The sequence below is a fragment of the Molothrus ater genome, chromosome 28, assembly GCF_012460135.2.
Source record: "Molothrus ater isolate BHLD 08-10-18 breed brown headed cowbird chromosome 28, BPBGC_Mater_1.1, whole genome shotgun sequence".
In the NCBI taxonomy this organism is placed as follows: domain Eukaryota; kingdom Metazoa; phylum Chordata; class Aves; order Passeriformes; family Icteridae; genus Molothrus; species Molothrus ater.
In genome coordinates, this window is record NC_050505.2 from 1125651 (window position 1) to 1141048 (window position 15398).

Consider the following 15398-nt stretch of genomic DNA (forward strand, 5'->3'; position numbering starts at 1 on the left):
CTGGGCCTTTTTTGCCACTTTCTGAGCCCTTTTTTGGACACCTTCAGGGCCCTTTTTTGACACCTTCAGGGCTCTTTTTGGCACTCTCAGGGCCCTTTTTTGATGCTCTCAGGGCCCTTTTTGGATGCTCTCAGGGCCCTTTTCTGCCACTTTCAGGGCCCTTTTTTGGACACCCTCAGGGCCCTTTATTGGGCTCTTTCAGGGCCCTTTTTTGACCCTCTCTGGGCCCTTTTTTACCACTTTCTGAGCCCTTTTTTGACCCTCTCTGGGCCCTTTTTTACCCCTTTCTGAGCCCTTTTTGGACCCTCTCAGGGCCCTTTTTTGACACTTCCAGGGCCCTTTATTGACACTCAGAACCCTTTTTTTGACTCTCTCAGAGCCCTTTTTTGCCACTTTCTGCCCCACATTTCCCATTCCCATCTGCACAAACACCCTGGCAGGAGGAAAAGTTCCACTCCTAATCCAGGATGGAAATTTGTTATTCCAAGGGGGATTTCCCAGCAATCACAACAGCCTGGTTTGGAGCCTGGCTGTCCCCTGCTGGATTAGGGAGATTAATTAAAACAGCATCACCCAGAGGGCGAGGAGTGATCCCCTCCTCCTTGGAGGATTCCAGATCCACCTGGAAATCCTCTCCATGGAAATTTGGGCTGAGCTCTGCTCCTTCAGCTCACTCGGGATCCTTCTCTGGGGTCAGTTTTTCCCTTCAGATGAATTTGTGGTGTTGAATTTAAGTGGTTTCTGCTGCGTGGAGATAAAAAAGTAAAGACCAAAAGACCAGGAGAGCTTAGAACATGACAGAGATCCTGGTTTAGAAATCTGGGAATGTAGCAGGAAAAGTTTTCCTCATCTGTACCAGGAGAAATTTATCTCTATCAGGAGAAATTTATTGCTATAAAGAGATATTTATCTCCATATTTATTTATATAAAGATGTATTTATGATGATGTATTTATGAGGATATATTTATGAGGATATATTGATGTTTATAAAGATAAATGCCCTAAAATTTGCAGGGACAGGGGAATTTTTCCAGGGAACAACACCCAGATCCGTGGCCAGCGCCTTTCCTGAAGGGGCAGCTCCCAAATCCAGGCCGTGGCCTCTTCCCAGATCTCCTCCAATTCCATTCCATTTCAATTTTAGCCCCTCAGTGCATCCCAGGAGGCACAAAAAGCTCTCCTGGGAAGGGAGGGATGTGTGGAGCACCCTCTGTCCGTGGCACATCTGGATCCAGCTGTTCCACCTGCAGCTCCCTGATCTCCTGCTCTCCTCCCTGTGCCTGTGTGGGAGAAGGAGCAGGAATGGAGATGTGGATTTGACACTCCCAGGATCCAGGGCCAGCCCTGTCCTGGCTGCTCCAAGAAATTCCTGGAAATGGGAACCAGGAATTCCCAGTGCATGAACTGCAGTGCTGGGAAAGGGGGGTGGGCTCCAGCTGAAAGGGGGAAAATTCGGGAAGAAATTCATCCCTGGGAGGGTGGGAGGGGCTGGGATGGGATTCCCAGAGCAGCTGGGGCTGCCCCTGGATCCCTGGAAATGCCCAAGGCCAGGCTGGAGCCCCCTGGGAGGGTGGGAGGTTCCCTGCCCATGGGGTGGGATGGGGTGGGATGGGATGGGATGGGATGGGATGGGCTTTAAGGTCCCTTCCAACCCCAACCATTCCAGGATTCTTTGATTTTATCTCCCCATCCCTCTGTGGGTGCTGCAGGAGCAGCCCTGGACACTGGGGATGTGCTGGGCAGGAGGGACAGGAGCCAGGGAATGGCTTCCACTGCCACAGGGCAGGGATGGATGGGGTATTGGGAATTGGGAATTCCTGAATTTGGGATGGAATTCCCAGAGCAGCTGGGGCTGCCCCTGGATCCCTGGCAGTGCCCAAGGCCAGGCTGGAGCCCCTGGGGCAGTGGGAGCTGTCCCTGCCATGGCAGGGGTGGCTCTGGGTGCGTTTCAGGTCTTTTCCAACCCAAACCATTCCAGGACCTTCAGATTTAATCAAACAGTGATGAAAAGGGCCTTGATCAGGGAATTTTCACAGGGATTTTCCCATCCCTCTTTGCTCTCTGCCTGCTGCAGTTTCCCCTCCTTGGCTGGCAAACATTCCCAAATGCCCTGGAATGGGCAGCCAAGGTGGGGGCACCATCCCTGGGAGCTCCAGGCACACCTGGACGTGGTTTGGGGGTGAACAAGGTGCTGGCCTGGACTGGATGGTCTGAAAGGTCCTTTCCAACCAGAACCATTCCATGGCTCCCTGGGCTTTTCCAGAGCTCCTTTTCCAGCTGGGAGATCTCTGCTCTGATTGTTCCCCTGGCTCGGGATCTCTGCTGCAGATTGGGATTTTCTGCCCGTGGTTGGTGCCTCTGATCCTTCCAGGGACCTTTGTGGCCCAGGTTTTTAGGAGTGGGAACGAGAAGGGATTTAATCCATGGGGATTTAACCCTTGGAGAGCCCCTGCTCTCTTGGAGCAGTGGGAGAAGGTATCCAGCATCTCACCCTGGGAATGGAGGGATTTTATTCCCTTTAACAGTTCTGGAGAGGCTCCCGGTGGAGAAGAGGCTGGAGAATTCCTCCTGTGGCACCGGGAAATCCTGTTCCCACCCCGAGGAATGCACCTGGGGCAGGGAGCTGGAATTGGGAATGCAGGGATTCCCAGAGAAATCCTGTTCCCAGAGAAATCCTGTTCCTACCCTAAGGAATGCACCTGGGGCATGGGACTAGAATTGGGAATGCAGGGATTCTGAGGATTCTTGTTCCCAGCCCGAGGAATGCACCTGGGGCAATGGAGAGTGAAATCGGGAATGCAGGGATTCCCAGAATTCCTGTTCCAATGGAAATCCTGTTCCCAGCCCGAGGAATGCACCTGGGGCGATGGAGCTGGAATTGGGAATGCAGGGATTCCCAGGATTCCTGTTAAAGGGAAATCCTGTTCCCACCCCAAGGAATGCACCTGGGGCAATGGAAAGTGAAATTGGGAATGCAGGGATTCCTAGGATTCCTGTTCCCAGCCTGAGGAATGGAGCTGGAACTGGGGATGCAGGGATTCCCGGGATTCCCGGGATTCCTGTTCGCAGGAGGAATGCACCTGGGCTGATGGAGAGTGAAATTAGGGATGCAGGGATTCCCAGGATTCCTGTTCCCACCCCGAGGAACACACCTGGCACGATGGAGCTGGGACTGGGGATGCAGGGATTCCCAGGATTCCCGGCATTCCCGGTTCCAAGCAGCCGAGCACCAACGGTTCAGAGCCCCGGGGACAATCGGGACAATTGTCCCGGCTCCCGGGACGTGGAGCGTTGCTGCCTCCTCGGGCACAAAGGGCTCCCATCCCATTCCAGACTTTCCCTTTGTTGTCTGGTTCTGGGGTCTGTCTGAGCTCATCCCTTGCTGGGGTCACTGGAAGGGATTCAAAAGGGGAATTTTGGCTGCATTTGGCTCGGGAGATGAGCGGGCTCTGTTGGCCCAGAGCGGGCTCTGTTGCACCTGGGAAAGTGCTGGAGAAGGAAGAACTCAGGATCAGGAGCTTTGGGAGGTCTGGAAAAGGAGGGAGAAGGATTTAAAATGGGCAGAGTGCCAGGACAAGGGGCAATGGTTTTAAACTGCCGGAGGGCAGGGATGGATGGGACATTGGGAAGGAATTCCCAGAGCAGCTGTGGCTGCCCCTGGATCCCTGGCAGTGCCCAGGGATGGACACCCTGGCACAGTGGGAGGTGACCCTGCCCATGGCAGGGGTGGCGCTGGATGGGATTTAAATCCCTTCCAACCCAAACCATCCCATGATTCCATAACAATTCCATGTTTTTTCCTCGCCATCCCTGCGCCTCTGTCCCCTTCAGGACCCAGGACTGGAGCTCTGGAAAGGGCTGAGTCAGCAGCCACCAGGATTATGCCTGGAAGCCTTAAATTACACATTCCTGTGGGGATGGATCTCAGCTTCCAGCCTGGAATATGGCACAGAGAACCAGGAGAGCTGGAGCATTTCCTGCCTTCTCCACTGGCTCTGCTCGATGGGTTTTTAATGCTCTGACTTGGATTCCTTTGAATGGAGAGACCAAAATATTGCCCTGACGTCAGGAATAAATCTGGAGGTCGTTAGAGGCCGTGAGGGGAGCGCTGAGCCCGAAGGGAAGGGAAAATCCAGCCCAGACCAAACCTCCTGCAAACTTAAGCCTGTATTAATTCTCAGCCAGTTCAGCACGTGCAGCTGCCCCAGACTGGAGGGGAGAAGGTGTCCAAGCGGCGCTGCCAGCGGCAGAGCTGTGGTTTTGCTGGAATATTTTCCATGTTCAGTTGTGTTCTTGTGGTTTCTGGTGCCCCCATAATGTGTGGGTGCAGCTGGAGCTGCCCGTGCCCTTTAAATGTTGTTTTGGGTGAGGCTGCGGCTGAGCCGTCCCTGCTGCATGAAGGGCAGGGAGGGTTCTGGATATCAGAGCCCTAAATTTTCTTGGAGCTGAGCAGGGAGATTTCAGGAAAGAATAAATCCAGGATTTCTGTGCAGTGAAGGAGCTGCTGGGCAATTTCCTCTGTTCTCAATCCACTGAACCAGTCCTGGCCTCGAATCCTAGTGAAAAAAGACCTGGATGCTGTGGATCAGAGCCATGGAATGGTTTGGGTGGGAAGGGACTTTAAACCCCTTCAATCCCATCTCCTTCCACCCCCTTCCAGCATCCCTGGGTGCTCCAAGCCCCATCCAGCCCGGCCTTGGACATTTCCAGGGATGGGGCAACCACAGCCTGAGCTCTGCCATGCCAGAATTCCCAGTTTTCCATCCTGTTCCCTGACAAAGGCTGAGAGCCCATTTCAGTGCTGAGGCCCTGGGAGCTTTCCCTGGCTCTGCTGAGTTCTTCAAGTTTCCCCCTTGGACCCAGGCTGCCGTTTTCTGTGGGAATCTCCATTTGTGGCTGTGGAATCCCTCTGGATTCTGCTCTTCCTGGCTTAATCTGAAGAAATTTTCTTGAGCCCCTCACTGAACAGGGGCTGAGGGTTTATTATTCTGGGGGAGGCAGAGCCTGTGGAAATTTTGTCTCCTGGTGTTTGGGATTGGAGGGAGCTCAGGGCGCTGCTGCTGTCCCAGTCTTGCACAGAATTCCCCCAGGATTTTTGCATGTGGAATGGGATTTCTGAGTGGTTTCCCAGTGCCTTCCCCTTGAGGAGCCCCTCCTAATCCCATAGGAGCCAAGAGGGGACACGGGGCTGCTCCACCTGAGTGCCCTGAGCCATTTCTCCTAGGGATGAGTGGGGAATGTGTTCCTACAATCTCGTTGGAATTCCTTTCTTCCCAGCCAGAATTCCCTCTGTGGTGCTTTATCCTCTCTCACCAGGATTTCTCCAGCTCTGTGAGAGCTTTCTCCTTTCCCTGTGCAGGATTTGGATGATCCCTGTGGGCCAGGATACTGATGATCCCAAATCCCTGAATCCCTGGGGAACAGCAGCAAACCCATTTTGCGCTCCAGGGCAGCCCAGCTCAGCGAGGCTTTGCCAAGAGTGAGAATTCCACCTCCTGGATCTGCTCTAATCCCAATTAGTGTCTCCCAGGCTAATCTTGGTCCCAATTAAAGCACCCTGGAGCTGTGCCGTGACCTTCCCCTCCCTCGCAGCTGCTCCCGAGGTCTCTCAGGGCCGGGATTCTTGGAAAGGCTCTGGCACCTGGCAGGGCTCGGCTCATTAACACCTCCGCAGGCTGGGAGCCATCCCCAGCCCTCCTCCGCACGCTCTCCCCAAATTGTTGTGTCTTTTGGCTCCGGTCCTCCGTGAAACGGCTGCAGAGGTTGGGTTTGAGCAGGGGAAGGGCTGGAAGGGGAGTTCAGAGCTTGGGGCTGTTCCCTGATCCCAAGGGACCCCCGAAAGCGGGGCTGACACGGGTTCCTGTTTGCCTTGGCACAGGGCAGGCTCTGGGCTCTTTGTTGAGCCTTTTCTCCTCTCAAATATTCGGGTGTAGTTGACATTCAGTTGACATTCTCCTCTCAAATATTCGGGTTTAGTTGACATTGAGCGTTCTGGAGGCTCAGAAATAAACCAAACCTGGCCCAGAGGGGGATTTGTTCATGTTCCGGTCAAGATGCAGAAGTGCTGCCTTATCTCTGACAGCTGCAGGCTTTGACTGGGAGGTTGCTCCACTCTTTGTCTGCCTTTTCCTTCCCAAATTTCCCTCACGTGGCTGCAGGACCATCCAGATGCTCCCAGAAATAGAAATACCAATATTTATAAACAGAGCCCTGCGTTCTCAGTGTGTGGGACAGCCCTGGGAAAGCTTTAACGACCCTTTAGAAACCCAAATAACGACCCTTTCTAAACCCAAATAATGACCCTATAGAAACACAAATAATGACCCTTTAGAAACCCAAATCATGACCCTTTCTAAACCCAAGTAATGACCCTTTCTTACCCCAGCTGGGAGTTTGGGGCTAAAGCAGCCTCCTCAGCTGAATTTTTCGGGAGAGCTCTGCAGCCCAATTTCGTTTTTGAGGAGGGTTTGCTGAGGGTTTAAAAATGCTTTAAAATGCTTTAAAAATGCTTTAAAAAGCAAGGAACAGCAGCCACTGAGGATGGAGCTGATCAAGCCAGATGTTTGGGGACAGAGCAGATCAAGACAGATGTTTAGGGATGGAGCTGATCAAACCAGATGTTTAGGGATGGAGCAGATCAATACAGATGTTGTTTAGGGGTGGAGCAGATCAAACCAGATGTTTGGTGATGGAGCAGATCAAGACAGTTGTTGTTGAGGGATGGAACAAATCAAGACAGATGCTTGGGGATGGAAGAGATAAATACAGATATTTAAGGATTGAGCAGATCCAGGCAGATGTTTAGGGGTGGAGCTGATCAGTACAGATGTTGTTTAGGGATGGAACAGATCAGTGCACATGTTTGGGGATGGCACAGATCAATAGGATGTTGTTGAGGGATGGAGCAGATCAAACCAGATGTTTGTGGATGGAGCAGATCAAGACAGATGTTGTTGAGGGATGGAGCAGATCAAACCAGATGTTTAAAAATGGAACCTGAAGCTGCCCAGATTTTCCTGCAGAGCTCGAGGCTCTGCTGAGGTGAAATTCCTCCTGGACTTTGAATGACAATTCCCACCCATCCTTCCCTGCCAAGATACGGGGGATCCCTGGAATTTCTCCTCCATCCAGGAGCACCTCCCAGCCCCTGTTTGTCCCCTGGGCTGAACCCACCCCGTACCCACTCAAACATCTCCAGAGGTTTGTTCAGAGCCCGGTGCTGCTGGGCTTGGGGTCAGCGGTGATGGCTGGGACCAGTCAGGTACTGGAGCTCCTGGATCTGGGATCCTGGATCCTTCTGGAGCTCCTGGATCTGGGATCCTGGATCCCTCTGGAGCTCCTGAATCCCTTTGGATCTCCTGGATCTGGGATCCTGGATCCCTCTGGAGCTCCTGGATCTGGGATCCTGGATCCCTCTGGAGCTCCTGGATCTGGGATCCTGGATCCTTCTGGAGCTCCTGGATCTGGGATCCTGGATCCTTCTGGAGCTCCTGGATCTGGGATCCTGGATCCTTCTGGAGCTCCTGGATCTGGGATCCTGGATCCTTCTGGAGCTCCTGGATCTGGGATCCTGGATCCCTCTGGAGCTCCTGCATCTGGGATCCCTCTGGAGCTCCTGAATCCAGAATTCTGGATGCCTCTGGAGCTCCTGGATCCCTCTGGAGCTCCTGGATCTGGGATCCAGGATCACTCTGGAACTTCTGGATCTGGGATCCTGATAATTCTGGATCCCTCTGGAGTTCCTGGATCTGGGATCCTGGATCCCTCTGGAGTTCCTGGATCCAGGATCACTCTGGAGCTCCTGGATCTAGATTCTGGATCACTCTGGAACTCCTGGATCCTTCTGGAGCTCCAGGATCCAGGATCCCTCTGATCCTGCCCTGCCAGCTCCACTCCCATTGGAAAATCCCCTCTCCTCGCTGCCAGAGGGAGCAGCAGCTGCATTTCCCTCCTCCCATCCCCTCCAGCCCTCCCCAGGCTGGGGCAGGACCTGATTTTATTCCTCTCTCTCAGCCTCACCTCCTGACCTACAAAAAAATTGGCTCCTGGAAACCCAATGTTTGTTTTCCAAGATTTTTTTCCCCCCTCATTTTCCCGCCCCATCCTGATTTATGAGATCTGTTGGAAAACCTCCTCTGGCTTTTCCTGTTTCCCCTCCAATCCTGGGCTCTAATCCCCGAGCTTCTGTTTCATTTCTCCCTTCCTTGGCAAAATCCTTTTCATTCCAGCAGGAATCTCCTGAGCCCCATCCCTGTTCAACCCACAGGGAAACTGAGGCACAGCCCTGGAAATGACCTGGAATTCTGATCCATGTCCTCCTCAGCTTTAAAGGCAGTTCATGAATTTTGTATCTTTATGTGAGGATGTGATTTCTCTGGGATTTTTTTTAGGGATAGACCAGATGTAGCTGAAATTTCAGGGAATTTTAGTTCCTAGACATCTTCTTTGGAGCCAAATCCTCCCCCTTTCTCCCTCCCCTCCGGTGGCTGCCGGGAACCAACGGAGCTCCAAAGGCCTGGGGAGGTTTTCCCACTGAGCTCTGGCATTGCTTCACTTGGGAATGATGGAATCCTCATCCCCACGTGTCCTGCTTGACCACTCCGCGTGCCTGGGCGTCAGTGGGGAGCAGGAAAAGGACAGGATTTCACAGGATTCCACTCCTGGATGAAATTCCTCTCATGAGTCACGAGAAGTTGTCTGTTCCTACCTTAAATTGTGCTCGTGGAGCACTTGGATGCCAATAAATCCCCATCCAGACTTACAACCAAAACCTGGAGACATTTTCCACTATTCCAAGGTCACCCAAGGCTTCTGCCAAGTGTCTGGTGATGTTTTGAGTTTCTACAGATGGAACCAGACGTGCAGGAACAGAAATAAATCTTTTATCCCACTGGGAACCCAGAGTTTGGGATGAATCCCTCACTGCTGGCCACGAGATTTCCTCACCCTCCTGGTTTTCCACTGCCCCTGGTGGGTTTGGGTTCTCGATGGGGAGAAAAAAAAGGGTCCAGTTCTGAGCTTTCCTGCTGGATTTCTGGAGGAAAACAGGAAAATCATTCGCTACACCTCCCAACATAGAGAATTTCACCTGGGGAAAATGTATTTTTGGGGTGAAATGATGTGGCAAATTGATCTAAACTTATAAATGGGGGAGGTTTCAGTTTGTTTGTCCACCCCACAAGAAATAATTGAGCTGACTTTGGTTTTTACAGGTGGCATTGGAGGTAATCCCAATTGCCAAGATAATAATAGAAATAATAATTAATATTAGAATTTATTATTTTAAAATTAAATTACTAATAGAATCTATTATTAATTTAATTAAATTATTGATAGAATTTATTATTATATTAATTATAATATAAATAGTTATTTAAATATTAATAATTATTTATATTATAATTAATAATACAAATAATTATTAATAATTTAAACAATGACTATAATAATGAATAAATAAAAATAAAAAAGGAATAATAAGCAATAAAATCAATAATAACACACAGAAATAAATAAATAATAATGAATTAATATAAATACTACAATAATATAAATCATATCCATTTTGTATCATTACAAACATTAATTAAAATCTGCTTTTCCTCCAGGACAGCCCTGCCTGCACTGCCTGGCTCTGCCTCTGAGCACGGTGAGCACTGAAAATGGGAAGATCCCAAGTTTTTCCCTCCAACCACCGCCTGCTGCTGCTGCTGCTGCTGCTGGCGGGGCTGAGCTGTGCCCAGTACGAGCCCTGGCCGTACCTGCCCGGCTACCCCGAGCCAGCCCCGCCGGTGTTCCAGCCGCCCCAGAGAGCCCCAAACGTGCCCAAGATCCAGCTGAGGCTGGCGGGGCAGAAGAGGAAGCACAACGAGGGCAGGCTGGAGGTGTTCTACAGCGGGGAGTGGGGCACCGTGTGCGACGACGACTTCTCCATCCACGCCGCCCACGTGGTGTGCCGGGAGCTGGGCTACACGGAGGCCGTGTCCTGGCTGCCCAGCTCCAAGTACGGGAAAGGAGAAGGTGAGGAGGTCTTGGAGCACTGTGGGGAATGTTTCCAGTTCCCAATAATTCCTGATTTCAGTCTCACTGATGGGTTTTGGGTGTTTCTCTCTCATGCCGGGAGCTGGGCTACGTGCAGGCCGTGTCCTGGCTGCCCAGCTCCAAGTACGGGAAAGGAGAAGGTGAGGAGGTCTTGGAGCACTGTGGGGAATGTTTCCAGTTCCCAATAATTCCTGATTTCAGTCTCACTGATGGGTTTTGGGTGTTTCTCTCTCATGCTGGGAGCTGGGCTACATGGAGGCCATGTCCTGGCTGCCCAGCTCCAAGTATGGGAAAGGAGAAGGTGAGAACATCTTGGAAAAGGGAGAGGGTCTTTCCAGCTCCCAATAATTCCTGATTTCAGTTTAATTGATGGTTTTGAGTGTTGGTTTCTTGTCCTCTGCTCTGTGAGGTAAAAAAATGTGTTAAATTGTTGGAAAGCATCCAAAGGATGGACACAGGGATGGGGAAGGGCCTGGAGGGGTCACACAAGGAGCAGCTGAGGGCACTTGGATTGAGATCCTAGGGAACTGGGGGAGCCTCCAGCTCCCAATAATTCCTGATTTCAGTTTAATTGGTCGTCTTGGGATGTTTCTCTCTCATGCTGGGAGCTGGGCTACGTGCAGGCCGTGTCCTGGCTGCCCAGCTCCAAGTACGGGAAAGGAGAAGGTGAGGAGGTCTTGGAGCACTGTGGGGAATGTTTCCAGTTCCCAATAATTCCTGATTTCAAATGGAAGGGCCTGGAGGGGTCACACAAGGAGCAGCTGAGGGCACTTGGATTGAGATCCTAGGGAACTGGGGGAGCCTCCAGCTCCCAATAATTCCTGATTTCAGTTTAATTGGTCGTCTTGGGATGTTTCTCTCTCATGCTGGGAGCTGGGCTACACGGAGGCCGTGTCCTGGCTGCCCAGCTCCAAGTACAGAAAAGGAGAAGGTGAGGAGGTCTTGGAGCACTGTGGGGAATGTTTCCAGCTCCCAGTAATCCCTGATTTCAGTCTCATTGATGGTTTTGAGTGTTGGTTTCTCATGCTCTGCTCTGTGAAGTAAAAAAGGTGCTAAAGTGTTGGAAAGCATCCAAAGGATGGACACAGAGTTGGGGAAGGGCCTGGAGCAGCTGAAGGACCTTGGATTGGGATTTCAGAGCCTTTCCAGTTCCCCATAATCCCTAATTTCAGTTTAATTGGTAGTTTTGAATGTTCCTTTCTCATGCTGTGCTCTGTGAGGTAAAAAATGTGTGAAATTATTGGAAAGCATCCAAAGGATGGACACAGGGATGGAGAAGGGCCTGGAGCAGCTGAAGGACCTTGGATTGGGATCCCAGGGATTGGGAGGGCCATTCCATCTCCCAGTAATTCCTGATTTCAGTCTCATTGATGGGTTTTGGGTGTTTTTCTCTCATACCGGGAGCTGGGCTACATGCAGGCCATGTCCTGGCTGCCCAGATCCAAGTATGGGAAAGGAGAAGGTGAGGAGATCTTGGAGCACTGTGGGGAATGTTTCCAGCTCCCAGCAATTCCTGAGTTTTTGGTACTGATCACCAATGATCAGTCTCATTGATGGTTTTGAGTGTTGGTTTCTCATGCTCTGCTCTGTGAGGTAAAAAAGGTGTTCAAGTGTTGGAAAGCATCCAAAGGATGGACACAGGGATGGGGAAGGGCCTGGAGCAGCTGAAGGACCTTGGATTGGGATCCCAGGGAACTGGGGGAGCCTCTCCAGCTCCCAAGATTCCCTGATTTCAGTTTAATTTATGGGGTTTGGGTGTTTCTCTCTCGGGAGCTGGGCTACGTGCAGGCCGTGTCCTGGCTGCCCAGCTCCAAGTACGGGAAAGGAGAAGGTGAGGAGATCTTGGAATAGGGAAAGGGTCTTGCCATCTCCCAATAATCCCTGATTTTTGGTATTGATCATCAATGATCAGTCTCATTGATGGTTTTGAGTGTTGGTTTCTTGTGCTCTGCTTCATGAAGTGAAAAAAGTGTTCAAGTGTCCAAAAGCATCCAAAGGATGGACACAGGGATGGGGAAGGGCCTGGAGCAGCTGAAGGACCTTGGATTGGGGTTTCAGAGCCTTTCCAGTTCCCCATAATCCCTAATTTCAGGCTCCTTGATGGTTTTGAAAGCTCCTTTCTCATGCTGTGCTCTGTGAGGTAAAAAATGTGTGAAATTATTGGAAAGCATCCAAAGGATGGACACAGGGATGGGGAAGGGCTTGGAGCAGCTGAGAGGGGCACTTGGTTTAGGATCCCAAAGTACTGGGAGCCCCAATAATTCCTGATTTCAGTTTAATTTATGGGTTTTGGGTGTTTTTCTCTCATGCTGGGAGCTGGGCTACGTGCAGGCCATGTCCTGGCTGCCCAGATCCAAGTACGGGAAAGGAGAAGGTGAGGAGGTCTTGGAGCACTGTGGGGAATGTTTCCAGCTCCCAGTAATTCCTGAGTTTTTGGTACTGATCATCAATATCAGTCTCATTGATGGTTTTGAGTGTTGGTTTCTCATGCTGTGCTCTGTGAGGTGAAAAATGTGTGAAATTATTGGAAAGCATCCAAAGGATGGACACAGGGATGGAGAAGGGCCTGGAGCAGCTGAAGGACCTTGGATTGGGATCCCAGGGAACTGGGGGAGCCTCTCCAGCTCCCAAGATTCCCTGATTTCAGTTTGCCATGTCCTTTCTCACCCTCTGAACCTTGCACCTGGTGGAAATGTGGAAAAGCCCACCTGAAACCCAAATATCTGCTGGGCAAACACTTGGAAAGGAGAATGTTTGTGTGTGACAGCTGGGAATTCCTGGAATCACCAAATTTGAGAGGGGAAAACTCCGGAATAATCCAGGAATAACAGCAGATCTCTGGAATAACGGACACCCCACGGGATTTCTCAGGATTTATTGGGATTTGGGATTCAATCTTGTCCTGCTGAGGATTTTTCCTGCCCTCCCTGGAGCCTGGTGGATCCCACAGGGATAAAATTCCACTCAGGAGGGCCACAGGTGCTGTTTGGGTGGATTTGAGCAGTTTTTGAGTGCTCACACCTATAAATGTCCCATAAAAGAACGAGTGGGGCCTGAGGGAAATTGCAAACCTGGAATGTGCTCCCAAAGTTGTGGATTTTGGCTCTGGAAGCAGAGCAGGAGATTTCCAAGCGAGGAAGAGGCCGTGACATTGGAAAACAAACCAGGCTGGCCACGGGCTCACATGGGAGGGAGAATTCCCACAGAAATCCCAAATCCAGGGTCTGGGGGGCTCTTCCCATTCTGGTTCTGAGAGGCCTGATTTCTGTATTAATTTATTATTTTAATATTTTACATAAATTTAAATGCATTAATTTAATGTATTATTTATAACATAATCAAATTATAATTTTAATATTAATAACATTAATATTAATATTAATTAAATGAATTTGATTTAATTATATCATTAATTTAATATATTAATTTAATATTGATTAAATTTATTAATTTAATATTCCCATATGGATAAAGGATGGGAAACGCCATTGGGTCAGAGGTTTTCCCAACTTGACAACATTCCTTTAGTCTTAAAATTTAATTAAATTAATAATTTAAAAGTTAAAATTTAAAGTTAATTAATTCAGCTACGGGATAATGCTTTTTTATTTTGGTATTTAATGAGGATTCCTATGGTGCAGCATTTTGCCAAGGAGGAGCAAACTGAAATGTACACTCACAATAGATCATGGACAGAATTTTACAGACTTTGCAAATTAAGATATTTAACAAAAATGTCTTAATGAGAGACTAGAATGAGTACCCTGATACTATTTTATTTCAATTTTTAAAATTTATTTTCTTTTTATTGTATTTTTTATTGTCTTGGATGGGCTTAATCTTAGTTTATAGCATGTATTTTAGAGGGGACTTTGGTTTTTTAAGGTAGTGTAGGGTTTGTCTGCCTCTAACTGCGAGGCTTTCAGGATGTTTGGGGTTTTGGTCTAACAGAATATCAGGATTATGTGAGGTTATCAGACTGAAGGAATTATAAATGTGCATGCTAAGAGCACTGAGAATGCATAAAAGGAGCTTAAAAGAAAAGGCAAAAAAATCATCATGGCATCAAAGTCATCAATGCTTGAGGTGCTGCTTTATTCACCTTGATTGTCACACCTCGGTTGTTCCCACTGAGAATTTTCATCACTGATCCCTGGGGCAGCACAGGCTGGAGGTGGATTTTCATTCCCAGGTGGATAAAGGACAGGAAAATCCATGGGCCAGAGCTTTTCCCAATCCATCAATCCTTGAGGTGCCGCTTTATTTTCACACTGAGATTTCACATCTTGATTTTCACAGCCAGAGTGAGACCCAGCTGCTTCCCTGGGATCCAGGTCCAGGGAACCCAGTCCAGATTCCCCCTTTTGGAATCTCAGTTGTGTTTCCATCCTTTTCCAGGGGAAATCTGGCTGGACAACCTGCACTGCTTGAGGTGCTGCTTTACTCACCTTGATTTTTTGCACTGAGAATTTTCATCACTGATCCCTGGGGCAGCACAGGCTGGAGGTGGATTTTTATTCCCAAGTGGATAAAGGACAGGAAAATCCATGGGCCAGAGCTTTTCCCAATCCATCAATCCTTGAGGTGCCATTTTATTCACCTTGATTTTCAACTGAGCGTGAGACCCAGCTGCTTCCCTGGGATCCAGATTCAGGGAATCCAGCTCAGATTCCTCCTCTTGGAATCTCAGTTGTGTTTCCATCCTTTTCCAGGGGAAATCTGGCTGGACAGCCTGCACTGCTTGAGGTGCTGCTTTATTCACCTTGATTGTCACACCAAGAATGAGACCCAGCACTTCCCTGCCTTCCTGGGAAGATTCCCTGGAATCCAGATTCAGGGAATCCAGTCCAGATCCCTCCTCTTGGAATCTCAGTTGTGGTTTTTCCCATTCCAGGGAAGATTCCCTGGAATCCAGATTCAGGGAACCCAGCTCAGATTCCCCCTTTTGGAATCTCAGCTGGGTTTCCATCCTTTTCCAGGGGAAATCTGGCTGGACAACCTGCACTGCTTGAGGTGCCACTTTATTCCCAGGTGGATAAAGGACAGGAAAATCCATGGGCCAGAGCTTTTCCCAATCCATCAATTCTTGAGGTGCCGCTTTATTCACCTTGATTTTCAACTGAGTGTGAGACCCAGCTGCTTCCCTGGGATCCAGGTCCAGGGAATCCAGTCCAGATTCCTCCTCTTGGAATCTCAGTTGTGTTTTTTCCCATTCCAGGGAAGATTCCCTGGAATCCAGATTCAGGGAACCCAGCTCAGATTCCTCCTTTTGGAATCTCAGCTGGGTTTCCATCCTTTTCCAGGGGAAATCTGGCTGGACAACCTGCACTGCTTGAGGTGCCACTTTATTCCCAG

At 49.7% G+C, this 15398-nt stretch overlaps 1 protein-coding gene across 1 annotated transcript in view; it reads left to right on the plus strand.

Annotated features, from left to right (window-relative positions):
• Nucleotides 1-15398, plus strand: part of LOXL2 (lysyl oxidase like 2) — a 67405-nt gene that overhangs the window by 2693 nt on the left and 49314 nt on the right. Inside the window, exon 2 of the mRNA XM_036396754.2 lies at nt 9611-10022. Coding sequence (XP_036252647.1) covers nt 9665-10022 — 358 coding nt within the window. The 5' untranslated portion in view covers nt 9611-9664. The remainder of the gene's footprint in view (nt 1-9610; nt 10023-15398) is intronic.